This window comes from Podarcis vaucheri, assembly GCF_965113315.1.
Source record: "Podarcis vaucheri genome assembly, chromosome: 9".
NCBI classification, from domain to species: domain Eukaryota; kingdom Metazoa; phylum Chordata; class Lepidosauria; order Squamata; family Lacertidae; genus Podarcis; species Podarcis vaucheri.
Genome location: NC_138767.1, coordinates 39,239,723 through 39,253,187, shown reverse-complemented (window position 1 = coordinate 39,253,187; position 13,465 = coordinate 39,239,723). Strand labels below are relative to the sequence as shown.

Below are 13,465 nucleotides of genomic sequence, written 5' to 3'. Positions count from 1 at the left end.
GAGGCCCCATTAGCTAAAGTGGTACCTCAGGTTGAGAACAGTTTCAGTTAAGAACAGACCTCTGGAGCGAATTAAGTTCTTAACCTGAGGTACCACTGTACAGCTTGATTTTGTTCTGATATTGGGAAACTCTGTCCTCCAAATATCATAGAAATAAATTACTTGGGGACTGAGTGCTGGGAGAGTATTTTTGTTATTGTCATCAAGGTAAATGCTTCCATTGTGATGTAAAGTGCCTCTGTCGGTTCTCCTTCAGTTGCCTTTGTCTGTAGTTTCATTTGACCTAGTAAATCCAGTGAGAGCAGAACTGCAGATTCGTTGCTGAAATAAAGTATGAAACCACATTTAATGCCACCCTGTATCAGGTTACAAATATAGGTACAGATGAATTATAGCAGCAACCAGCCTTAGTGCTTTTAGGCAGGGTTAGATATCACTTACTTGCACAACTAAAATGTAAAATAACATTGCTCATCCATTCATATACATTTGCAAGGGCTTCCCTGAATGTATAATAAATAAGCCATTGTCATCATCCAACAATTGCCAGACAGTGTTATGCTGTTATGTAATGAATGTATAAATATCACAATGAGTAGGGCTAGTAAGCCTCACAGATTAGCAGAGGCAAAACGGGAGGAGGAGCATTATTTCCAGTGTGGGATTAATGCACTGAATGCAGATTCATTTAAAAGGCAGTTTAGTTATATGCATGTAAGAGGCTCAGAGCCAATACAATCCTAGTTCCTAATCTGGTCTGAGCCACTGATATTTGTGACATGGCCTAGGATAAACTGCTTGACCTCTTCCTGGCTCAGCTGGTGCAGCCATAAACCAGTACAAAGGCAACTGCTTGTATTTAACCTACAAGAAAGGAATCAGGATGAGATCTAATCACACAAGTAGCTCCATGTGCCCAATGGGGCTTTGGGTTTAAGTTTCTCGAAGAACAGCCACATGACAGATCACTTTTGCAACTGTGTAGGCTCTTAAAATTAGATTGGTAGAAGGTTCCCAGACCCTATCACAGTGTGTGTGCTTTTTTAAAAAAATAATTCCACTGGGCGTGCCCAAGCCCTCGGGTGCACCTGAAACAATTGTTTGGATCCCAGTTTAAATGGCACCCCTAAGTGCTTTTGTTAACTCTCACTTTCATAATGAATGTGAACTCCCACTCTCATAATGAATGTGAAGGTTACATAATTTTGAAGCTGGAGAATTTTTAGACTGCAGACTTCCACTTTCTAATGTCAAATTATCCTGACACCATAATATACCATTTATGTAGCTGTGCACAATTATGAAATAGTCTTTGTATAGCTGAATAAATTTGGAACTTGATCTAAAACTCTTCTGGGGATATTTTTACTTTGCATCATAAAAAGCTGACAGAGTTAAAATTAGTGAGCTTTTAAGACTGTGGAATTTATGTTGTGTGCAAGGGGAAATAGGAGGATGTAAAGGTCACTGTTGAGCTCATCCTGGTTCAGGGGTTTGAGAGTTAGAAGGGGATCCGGAAGCCATGCCTCTCATTAAATCGGCATGCAGTACACAGCACAGGCACTGCATTTTAAGCAGCGTAATGTCAAAATCACACATGTAGTTTATAGCATTTTAATTATCACTCTACGATTCACCACTATGCTCCTTCAGTATAGACACATTAGCACTGTTCACAGGTTCTGTTTTCCTACTTTGAATGCCACCCTGCCGCATTCAATTTATGGTGGAAAAGTCATCTCCCTATTTTCCTACCTGGATGTTAGCCAATACTGCCCTGCAACAGTAGTCAGTGACATGGTTTGATGATGGTGACAGTTTGTAACTCCCCATCTTTCTGCATTACCAGTGCTCCTGACTCCTTGTCTTTATCATCTCTCCCTCTCCTGAGCTGGTGGATTTCTTGGAGAAACTCCTTTTCAATCATGGTACCAGTTTTTACACTGTAGGGCAAGGGAAGACCCCTGGTCAGTTTCTTTAAAAAATACTACTGCTCTGTAGTATTGACCTTGAAGCCTTGACGTTCATTCATGTTCTTTTAAAGGAAGAAATGTGATTATCTTTTTAGAAGACTGAGAAAGTATAATAATGAATCAAAGCAGTTCTGGGTCTTGCATCCTAAAATACTTAAGAGGGAGCCACAGCAGAAATCCTCCAAGTTAAGGCCCCTCTCAAGTGCTCCCAAGCTGTCTTCTCTTGAATCTGTTTCTTTTTGCCTAATGTCAGTCCTTGCCATCAAATAGTTGTCTTTCCCCCCAGTTCAGCTAGAGCTGAGCCTTTCTACCATAGCTAAGAAAAGGAGGAGGAGCAATAGCTGAAGTTGTTGCCTAGAGTGTTTGTGTAAGAGCCAGGGTAAACGTGCACTGAACTTTTGGACAGCTCTTTCCCCTACCACTGGAAACTCCTGTTTTCTGTTCTACAACTGCAGGCGCTGCTAACATCTGCCCATCTTGCTTGCTATTAGACTTGTCAGATTTGCCCTGTGTGATTGCAGCTGAGCAGAGGAGTTGCTAAGGTGAAAGCCTGAGTCGAAGGCCTACCATGCCTTGCCGTTGTGCAAGAACCCACAGTCCCCCCGTCCCTTTTAAAAACCTAAAATAGTCGGATGTGCAATCACCCTTCCAACACTGGAGCGCACACACAGCCTTTAAAAGGAAAAAGGGCATCTTCCTCCGCGGCCATCAATTGATTTAAAACTTTCATGCCAGCATAGCGACAGCAGGAGAAAGTCTCAAAAGTGCTTTAAGTGGCATGTATGAATTCAGTCTCAGATATTGCTGCCAATTACTACCAGCCATTAGCTAGCAAGGGTAATGAGCAAGCCAGTTACCTGAAATGTGCTTGAAGCTCACTACCCCCCAGAGCTTTCTTTTGAAAATTGCTTCCCCTCCAACATGTAAGCTATACTTACATAGAGCAGCCGTAGAGTCTACCAAGGCAGGCAGAGGTTAGCGGGAGCAGGGAAAAGCCACAGAGCAGCAGTGCCCATGCATATTTCTCCACTTCTACTGCAACTGCTTCTCCTCCTCCTCCTCCTTTTATCAGCTAAGAGCCCTGAGCTCCAGCTGTGCTAGGAAAATGGTCACTTCTAAATCCTAACCTAGATTCTTCCCTTGAAGCTCTTTTGGCTTCAGCCCCTTCTCTCTTTGCTAAGCAGCACTCCTTTCCCTTAGAGAACTGTCTTTTCCCTGGGCATTCATTCCGGTTGCTATATCTAATGCTTGGTTAAAGGTAACAGACATGGATATAAAATTATCATATGATTCTGAAGCTCCCATTGATGTGCATAATAGTGAAATTAAATACTTCCCGTGGTTAAGGCAGGTCTTCTAGCTCTGAAATTATGCTCTAGCCCCAGAGACCAGCCAAAAAAAGATGTTTATGGCCCAAGATGCACCTAGCAGAAGAAGATGAAATCTCACACATCCCCATTCATCAGTACTATGGCATGCTCAATGCCTCAGAAGCAGTAGACTTTGGTAATGGCTGTCTTAGCTATGGAGAGTAGAGAACTTAATTACAAGAAAAGGGGGTGTTACCAGGAAAAAGAACAGCAGGGAAATGACATTCATTTTATTGAGGGAAGGGCAGCACCCCTGATGGGACCAGTATGTGAATTGAGTAGTGCTTACAGGAAGCTTTTAAGCAATTGCCATCAGTGGTGGGGAGACTGCTATACTATCATTGGCTTAGATTGCTGAAAGAGTGGAGAAATCACTTGCCTGCTAGGGATGGTGGAAAAATTCAATTCAGTACACATTTAACACGGAACCCATCAAACCTGCAGTTTCCAAAATAATATGTGAACCAATATACATCTAACCTTCAAAAGTTGCACTTACCAGAATGCTATTTGGAGTGGTGTATGTGCATACAAAGACAGAAGTGTGTGTATACAAAGACAGAAATATTCTAGTGAAATTTTGTGAGTCCCTACTTTTAAGGTTTTTAATCAGGCCATGACTAATGGACATACTTGAGTAGAACTTTTCAGTGCACTCATTTAAAGAACTACTCAGGTGTAAGTTACATTGAATTTAATGGGACTTGCCCCTAGGCAAGTGAGTATAATAGTAGTAGTAGTAGTAGTAGTAGTAGTAGTAGTAGTAATAATTTATTATTTATACCCCGCACATCTGGCTGGGTTTCCTCAGCCACTCTGGGCAGCTTCCAACAAAATATTAAAAATACAATAAAATATCAGACATTCAGATGTAGTTTGGATTGGCATTAATCTCAACATTTAATGCCTGTGCATTTGGTCTTCATAAAATATGTTTTTAAAGCATATGTTGTTTTTTCTTAATGCCTCCTGTAATGTGTAAATGCATTCTTCATATGTTTCCTTGGTGATTTTGAGGAGATAAAGGAGGTATATTCCAAGGAGGAGTTGGGTTTTTTGTGATTGCAGTTTTTGTAAATTGAAAGTTTTCAAAACTATTTTAAAGATGTATTTTAAATTGTTGTAATCCACCCTTGGGCGTTAGGGTGAAGGGCAAGTAATAAATTAAAATGATGATGGAGTTTGTGGCACTCATTCAGTCTGACTGCACTTGAACATTTGATAAATCATGGTTCATCATGATATGAATGAGCTCAGCATCCTGCTGTGCTGCACTGCTCCCCTGCTCTTTCTGTAGCTGTGAGGAGGAATTCAGACATTTTCACTTTTATTTTTGCTTAACCCATTTGTCATTTCATCTGAACCCACTAATCTCTGATTGATCTTAACTACGGTTTAATTGAAACAAGCCAGCTTCAAACTGTGGTTTATTAATCTGACTTGTTTCAATAAACTATAGTTAAGATTAACCAAAAATTTACAGTTTCGATGCAACACTTAAATGTAACTAATCATAAGCAAAGGTTTATGATCTCACAGCAGCTCTGGAGGAGAGCCTGAAGGAAAACTAGGCTTGTTCCCTTAATGATAATCCATAACGATAGTTCACTGTGACATTCAAAAACAGTCACTGTGTGTTTATGGGTGGTTTTCATATAACAAGTGAAATCTATCAACACAAAAAATGCCAATGTCAAGGGGTTGTGGCTCCCTAAATTCATGACCCTTATTGAACACACATAACAATGAATTGGAGATTATTTGTGGCACGTATGACTTGAATTGATCAAACTTGTTTTTTCCCCTCCCTCATAGCTCCTCATTGAGAAGTGTGTCGTCTGGATCCTCAAGACCTTCCAAAGTCTGTTTGGTGTGTGGAGATGAGGCATCTGGGTGTCATTATGGAGTAGTTACCTGTGGCAGCTGTAAAGTCTTTTTCAAAAGAGCCGTGGAAGGTAAATCCTCATGTGGGTTCTTCTTTTATATTCTTTTTTATATGATTGTAAGGAATTTTCATTGCATGTTCCACAATGCCTTTAACCTTAAGAACTATCACTTTAAAATGATTCAAAAGATGTATGCACCATCAGCTTTATCTACAAAACACCTGGCCACAGTCTGCTGTATGCCTCTAAGCTTTAATTCACATTTCCATAACTTTATTTTAAACCCTGATTTGTTTCATCTGCTAGAAGAAGTAAATAATTTTTCTGTAGCCACAAATAAACATGTCCAAACCTTTCATAAGCTGGAGGGGGATTCTGGGTAGAGTCAGGCAGATGATGCACCCAACTGTTCTTCAGAAATCCATAAATAATAACAAATGTAGCTTAAAGCTAATTTATGCATGGTAGTTATACAATCATGAACCCACCCTTTTAAGATTGATAAGCATTTGCATTCTCCTTCTAAAAAAGAAATGTTTAGGCCTGGGGAGGAATCTACTTTTCATTAAGAAACATGGGTTTCAAGTGCCTGGAAATAAGTGATTTGTTTTTTAAGAAGGCATTTCAAGAACGCATACTTGCCTCTAGTTCTCACTCTGAAAACAATCTTTTGGACTATTCTGTATCCCCTACTCTTTTTCACTCATTTGCTCTAGCTTCATTTGACAGTCCTCTCCCTTTATCCTGGCAATTTCTCTCCACTTTCTGTCTTGTTCTTGATCTTAGTTAATACACCTTCCCTTCCGTAGTGTTGTGTCCTGCACTATATTAGACTGTTCATGCCATTCAACTGTACCTATCAGTATAAAGGTTTAAAGGTGAAGGGCTGGAAATAGAACAATTCAGCAAAACTGAGTTTTCGGGTAACTAATTTTCCTCTAGAGTTATGGACTTGAATGCTGTGCCTCTGTCTTCCTACTAAGAAGTTCCGCTGGATGTAATGGGACTCACTTAAAGTGAGTGGGACTGAGGATACTATCTTAGGGTGTTTAATGATGACACACTGTTGAAAAGTTCAGCATTATAAAGTTCATTGGAATACCCAAATTTATTGAGTGGGAAAACTCACTAATAGATGATGTGAGACAGCATATTCTATTTTACCAGGTGTTTCTTACATGGATAAAAGGAGAAAGAGAAGCAGGCTGCTGCTTTGAGTGACAGGCACATTGTCCTCCTAACCTCCAACTCTGCCTCTGAATGTATCTTTGGCTCAATGTAGATGTCAAGCTTAACTATAGTTTGGCAGGATGTCTGAATTGCAGTTGGCTAGAAGAAGGGAAGAATCTGATTTGGGTCTGTAAGCAAGGGCAGTGTTAGCTATGGACTGGTGTGATGTCTGAATTAACAAGTCACATTTACGGCCATCACTCTGCAGTGACTGCTGCATGTGGAAACAGGAGTGAATTTATGAAGCTGAACACTGAGATAATGAAATGTGAAAGGGGTTGTCTGGTGTAAATTTGGAAGCTCACACTGTGCTTTGAGCTCTAGAATTATGGCTAGAGATGCAAACCATGGTTTGGGGTGATGTCTCAGGGTTGAATTTGTGTTTATATGCATCCATGTATATTCCTTTGTGGGAGCTTATTGGTATAGGGACCCAGAGGCAGATTAATAGCTCTCTGTCCATCTTGTATTCAAAACTTTTGCAATTACATTGGTACCTCGGGTTACAAACACCTCAGGTTACAAACACTTTGGGTTACAGACTCCGCTAACCCGGAAGTGGTACCTCGGGTTAAGAACTTTACCTCAGGATGAGAACAGAAATTGCATGGCGGCAGCAGGAGGCCCCATTAGCTAAAATGGTGCCTCAGGTTAAGAATGGTTTCAGGTTAAGAATGGACCTCCAGAACGAATTAAATTCGTAACCAGAGGTACCACTGTACTTGTCATGTTTGTTTTGCTACCTTTGGAATTGACAATTAATTTAATTTAAGCATCCCAGGAAAAAAATGAAAGAAAAAAGAGGGAAAATAGAGCTTAATCTAACAAAAATATTAGATTCACAGTATCAGTATGTTTTCAGATTCCCCCTCCCACTCATTTGCCAGCAGATATTCTCCCACAGTTTCAAAGTGATTCTGCATCCTGTAGTGACTAGAGAGACATACGGTGGCAATGTATACAAGGGTGACTAGAGTAGTTCTTTTCAGTGTTTTTCTCTATGTCTTTTACCTGGGCATTATGCTACTGTTGACCATTTCTAGCCTCTAGAGTTTAAATTTACTTTTCTGTTAGGAAAAAGTACAGCAGACCTGCAACTTATGCACACTTAAGTTGTGCCCATTCAGCTTTAGGTGCTTGGCAGAATAAATCAAAAAATTAAAAACGAGGTAGAAAATAAGAGAGTATCCATGGGGGTGGGGGACTTTGGCAACCCCAACTGCCATTGCACCAAGTGTGTATTGACGATACATAATTTTGGCTTTAGGCACTACCCTGGAATGTAAGCTCCACATAAGTTGTGGGTCTGCTCCATGTAGCAAGAGTCTGATCTTGTCTCCTCTGACTCTAGCTTCCCTCCTCATCTAATGAGATTTTAGCCACATTCAATTATTGTGCTAAAGATGCAGCAGAAGAGAGGCGTGATTGCTTGTGTTCACCTGTTGACTCTACCTTTCTCCCCTAGTTATTCCTTTTACTAACAAAATTGAGATTGTACGTTCTTCAAGACAGAGATCTGTATAGTTTGCTTACACTACTCTGTAAGGTGACATGTAGGACAGTAATGCTATATACATAATAAACTTGGCAAAGAACATTTATGAGAGATATTAATTAAAGGCAAGACTTTACGATGGATCATTTACAAGTTGTTAGTGATCAGTGTTCAGTTGTTGCTCATCACTTGTTGCTGCAGACTTGTGTGAACTACATAGCAACAGCAGAGTGAAACTGAAAGCCTGGAAGGTGTTAGGTGCATAGGACAGATGGAATAAGCTTAGTCTGTTACCTGATTAAAGCCCTTCATTTTAAAAAGGGGCAAGGAGCGAGTTACCATTTTAGCTGATTCAGCAGCACAGTTAGCTACAAACAGAAGCTGCTTAGGATGGTGGTGGATTTTTTTTAATGACATCAATTTTTCTACTCAAATTCAGAAAATACTATCTTGTGTGTTTTGTTTTCGAGGATTACTGGTGTTCATTAGCTAGACGAGGTTTTCGATGCAGCGCTAGCATAGACTTGGTGTCTGCAGTGGGGTGGGGGTTGAAGTTGCCTATTAGCATTCTCTGTCTCTCATTAGGTTTACTATCTGGGTGAACACTTGTTTGGAGTGACCCTCTCCTCCAGTGTGGACTACTGGGGCACATTAGAGATCCTGTATCACCCATCTCTGCACTCTCCGCCTGCCTGATCTGATAGTGGTGATCTCATAGAATCATAGAATCATAGAGTTGGAATAGACCACAAGGGCCATCGAGTCCAACCCCATGCCAAGCAGAAAACACCATCAGAGCACTCCTGACATATGGTTGTCAAGCCTCTGCTTAAAGACCTCCAAAGTAGGAGACTCCACCACACTCCTTGGCAGCAAATTCCACTGTCGAACAGCTCTTACTGTCAGGTAGTTCTTCCTAATGTTTAGGTGGAATCTTCTTTCTTGTAGTTTGGATCCATTGCTCCGTGTCCGCTTCTCTGGAGCAGCAGAAAACAACCTTTCTCCCTCCTCTATATGACATCCTTTTATATATTTGAACATGGCTATCATATCACCCCTTAACCTCCTCTTCTCCAGGCTAAACATGCCCAGCTCCCTTAGCCGTTCCTCATAAGGCATCGTTTCCAGGCCTTTGACCATTTTGGTTGACACGGATCTCTGAATCTCAGACATGAGGAGGAGGAACCTCCAGAATGGATGTTCTGGGAGACTTCAACATCCATGTTAAGGCTTACTTGTCAGAGGTAGAGGTAATTCAGGATTGTCATGGCAGCCATAAGGTCATGGGGCTGCCTCCAGTTGTCAGTGGCCCAACATGTGCTAAAGGTCATGCTATGGTATGGGAATGAGAGGGATTTTTCTTCTCTCCTTTCATGGCCAAATCACTTCTGAATGAGATTTAGGCTTGCCGTGTCTTCCTCTCTCTGCATAGGTGAGAGAACAATCCAATCTCAGGTTGATGGGTCCTAGAGAGAGTTATGAGAGCACTTGCAGTATTTCCATTAGCATGGCTGGTGGTCCTGTCAAAGCCCTGGTTGCTTTGTGGATTGTGGAAATGACTCAGTTGATATAATTGCTCCTAAGCTACCTTTTGGTGCTGCTGGTTTGGCCCCTTGGTTTACAGGCAGATATGAGTGGTGTATGAGAACAGACAGTGATGGGAATGCAAGTCAGAAGTGGATCCAGCAAAACACAATGAAGAGCTCATCTCAGAGTCTTCTGTGACTTTATTTGCTAAGCACTTGGAAATTTGCATCCTTAATAATTTGCATGCCACTTCATTGCCATTAAATGGGTCTCTAGTGAACTGGGATTAATTTCAGTTATTGAGGCCTAGGGACATAAACAAGGTGCTTGGAAGTGTACAGCGTGCCATCTTTTTGCTTGACCGTTGCTGCTTCTGGCTCATAATATTGAGCAGGAAGTAATAAATACCTGCTTGCTAGAAGGTGAGTTCTGAACCACCTTAAAGGACTATTCCAGCTCTTAGCCAAATGTCCAATGTAATATTTTTGGAAAGTGCTCAAGTGGATGGTTGTTGTGCAAGACTTGGATGGCACTGATTATCTAGATCCATTTCAGTGTACTTACAGGGTTGAACTTTGCACTGAAAAGGCTATTTGCAGATAAACAGTGATTTGTACACTAATAGTTACCTTGGCTGTGAACACGGATAAGTGGGAAGGCTATTTGTAGGATTGGCCAGAGCAGTCTAGGATCTCTATTATTAGAAAACTGTAAGTCTTGGTGAAAAATAATGCAGGGTCCTACTGCTCCCCTCCCACTCTATCCCCCCCCCAGCATTTTCTTTAGTATATGTGGATGAACCTCAGAACTCTGGGTGTCATTAGGTAACTTAGGCTGGAATGGGAGTTGTCTTCTTGATCCTTGTGCATTTTCTTTCTCTTTTTCCTTTTTTCATATCTGGGACCAATGGATTGCAATCTTTGTCTGTGCATTTGGAATGAACATAATCTTTAAAAAGGAAAGGCAACTTTATTAATCTCTGTGTCTGGGAGTTTCACATTTCTCCTAAATGTAATTTGATACCTGAAGCCAAGAACTCAATCATTCATTCTCTGCCACATGGATCCAGAAATAAGACACTTCTGTTAGCCTGTGCACCGCATAATGCATGCAAATGCTATGCTTAACAATGCTAGCTGAAATTGTGAAAGTGATAGGTGCTTATTTGCTCTGATATTGTGTCATTATAATGATATACTATTGGGAGAAATTAATAACAGCACTCATTGTTTAGTATGCACTAGCACGTAAAATCAAAAGCTAATGAAAGCCAACACTGTTGGAAAGTAATAATCTTAGACTTGCCATCATAAAACAGAATAGCCTAGCAGTGAGGAGAAATTTCTGCAGAATCAAACATAAAATGCCAAATTGAAAGATGGGAACTTTCAGGCTTTGAGAATTGGGACGGATATCTCATATTTGTTTTCCCACTGGGTCACCTTGTCGGTACTTGTGTGCTATTCAGTTTGAAACATAAGAGGAAGCCATTTTACAATAATATGCCTTTATACTGATTACAGGCACACAAATGTCTCTATCCCCAATAAGAGTGTGACATTTAGTCTTGATTTATTAGAACCAATTGAAATGTGATTTATTGCTTGGTCTCTGCTTTACTCTTTCACAATTAATTTGTTGAGGACACAGTATCCCCTAGTTTGGAAAATGTTAAAACCTTGCAAGTTAGAAATGTGAAGGAAGGGGTGGGCGTGGCTTGTTGGAAAGTTAAATGGCAGCATAATTCTGTGTCTCCAATCGCCCTGGGACAAAATCTAAGCAAAGTGGATCATATTGATATCTAATCAAAAGTTTTATATAGCCTAGGCAAGGAGATAATTCAAGGAATACATGGACCAAAAAGCAAACCTTCAAGGTTAGTTAGAGGGAGCTTTATCTGAGGCTTCAGAGGAGGCCTCAGACACTGACATGGCTAAAAGCATCATGAAAGCCCCCAAAGGCAGGAAAGTAGCTGCTACAATGGAGGAGGCCAGAGACGCAGATGTGTACATTAATAAAATAAGGCAAGCCCTAGCCTTGGACTGGAGAGCAGCCCTAGCTCCACTTGAGAAGAAATTCTATTTGCTATCTAACCAACTGTCAGGTGTTTCTAAAACTGAATATGATGCACACAATCTTGCTCTAACCACCCAGTCTGCGATCCAGCTCTTACAAATGGAGACTGAATATTTAGCTGTGAAGCTGGAGGAAGAATCAGACAGGGACAGGAAGAGAAATGTGAAGGAACAACTGATGCTGGAAATGAACTTTTAAATGTTGCAGGATGTAGAACACATATTTGGTGCAGTTTGGGAGGGAGCCTGCCAAACATATTGCTCTTGCAATATGATGGCATGGCATTTGTAAGGCATAACATTTGACCCAATATCTGGCTTAGTTCGTGGTGATCATATGTAGAGCCATATCTTTTCTCTAGCTTTCTGGAGGGCTGTAGGGCAACACAATGACTGGGACAACAAAGGTGGGCAGTTTGAAATGAGCATGATCAAACACACATGAGAAACTGTCATAGGGTTTCCTCTGTGGCAGTGATGATGGCATATAATTCCTACTTTTCCATCACCATTGCATCTGTGAACTGTTGGCCAGCAGAGTAGTCCTGAATGGTAAAGAGACTCAACTATTGTAATGTATCTGCATGCCTTAAAAATAATAATGCATTTTGATACATTTGATACAGAAGAAAAAACGGAAAGGAATAAACAATAGGAAAAAAGAGTTACATATTCTATTACATTCAAAAATACAATCATTGACAGACTTCCCTTCCTTGGTTCCTTTTATATTCCACTTCCTCTCACATATTCTTAGTTTCCCCAATCTTTCCCATTAATTCTAGTTCTGGGCCTGCCTTTTAAGATAATTAGAAAACTTCAGATGGTGCATTTAAAAAATAAGCTGAGCCTCCCCCAGTGCCCACTCACTGGTGCAATTGTAGGGAAGAGCTCAGAAGCTTTCTGATTAACTATAATTTATCCTGAGCTCTGTCCCTTCATTATTTTTTAAAAAAATAGATTAATATTTATCCCACCCATCCCTGGATAGCAACAGTAGTCAGTGGGGTGACGCCACAGCCCTTACTTGGCATCATTGCCTACTGAGAGGGAGAGGTCAAAGGTCAAGGTGGAGGCATGGTCAGCAAACTCAGTGGTGGGAGCACTGATGACGCCAGTGATGGGAGGTCAGGCAACTACTGCCTCCCTGCCCTGCCGCTGGATAACATTCTGAGAGCACTGACCAGTGTTTAAAAGAACATTTAAAACTTATACCAGGACTCCCAAGCATCATGCCTGCATATAGCAGTTCAGTGCCTAGTTGCAGTGGTGGACTGACTGAGGGCTAAGAAGCTGATAGAGACATCGATGACAGGTGATTCCTCTAGATGAGTGAAGTCTGGAGTGGGTTTATTTGACAGTGTTCTCTTGGCTGAGAAACATTCTTCTTAAAAAGGCTTGCTTGGTGGTCCCACATTAAAAAAAAAACTTCTCCCAAAAAATGCTACCAACCATATATATTTACCTCTGCACATTGATGGTTGTTGCTTGCTTTTCAGCTAACATGAAGCGTTTGGGGCTGTTTTGTGTATTGTTATCCATTTCTATATGCCTAACCTCTGTTTTACTTTCTGGCGCTGGTTTGGACTTCAGCATTGACTTGATTGTATTTTAGTGTGTTCTTAATTTTGTGTTACATTTAAAGTGTGTATGTCTTCTAGAGAATTCATTTTGTGCAGTGACAAATAAGGGTAAATGTATTACAATCGAGATAAAATGCCACAATAGTTTTACCACTACTCTGTGGTAAACAATGTATGTAAACAATACTCTGAAACAATATGCACAAATTCATATTAGATGTAAGCCTTCTTAAGAATCCTTTGCTGGAAGCAGCCTTGGCTACAAACTACACAATGAATGAATAAGATATATTTTTCAGATGCATGTTGCAAGTGATGTATCAACA

The 13,465-nt window shown here is 40.6% G+C and overlaps 1 protein-coding gene across 5 annotated transcripts in view; it reads left to right on the top strand.

Annotated features, from left to right (window-relative positions):
• NR3C2 (nuclear receptor subfamily 3 group C member 2) overlaps positions 1-13,465 on the top strand; it is a 134,312-nt gene that overhangs the window by 73,182 nt on the left and 47,665 nt on the right. For 4 of the 5 annotated variants that reach the window (XM_082237580.1, XM_082237579.1, XM_082237577.1 and 1 more), the window contains one exon: positions 5,159-5,310. In XM_082237580.1, coding sequence (XP_082093706.1) covers positions 5,159-5,310 — 152 coding nt within the window. The remainder of the gene's footprint in view (positions 1-5,158; positions 5,311-13,465) is intronic. The other variant, XM_082237576.1, reaches the window with a different exon arrangement.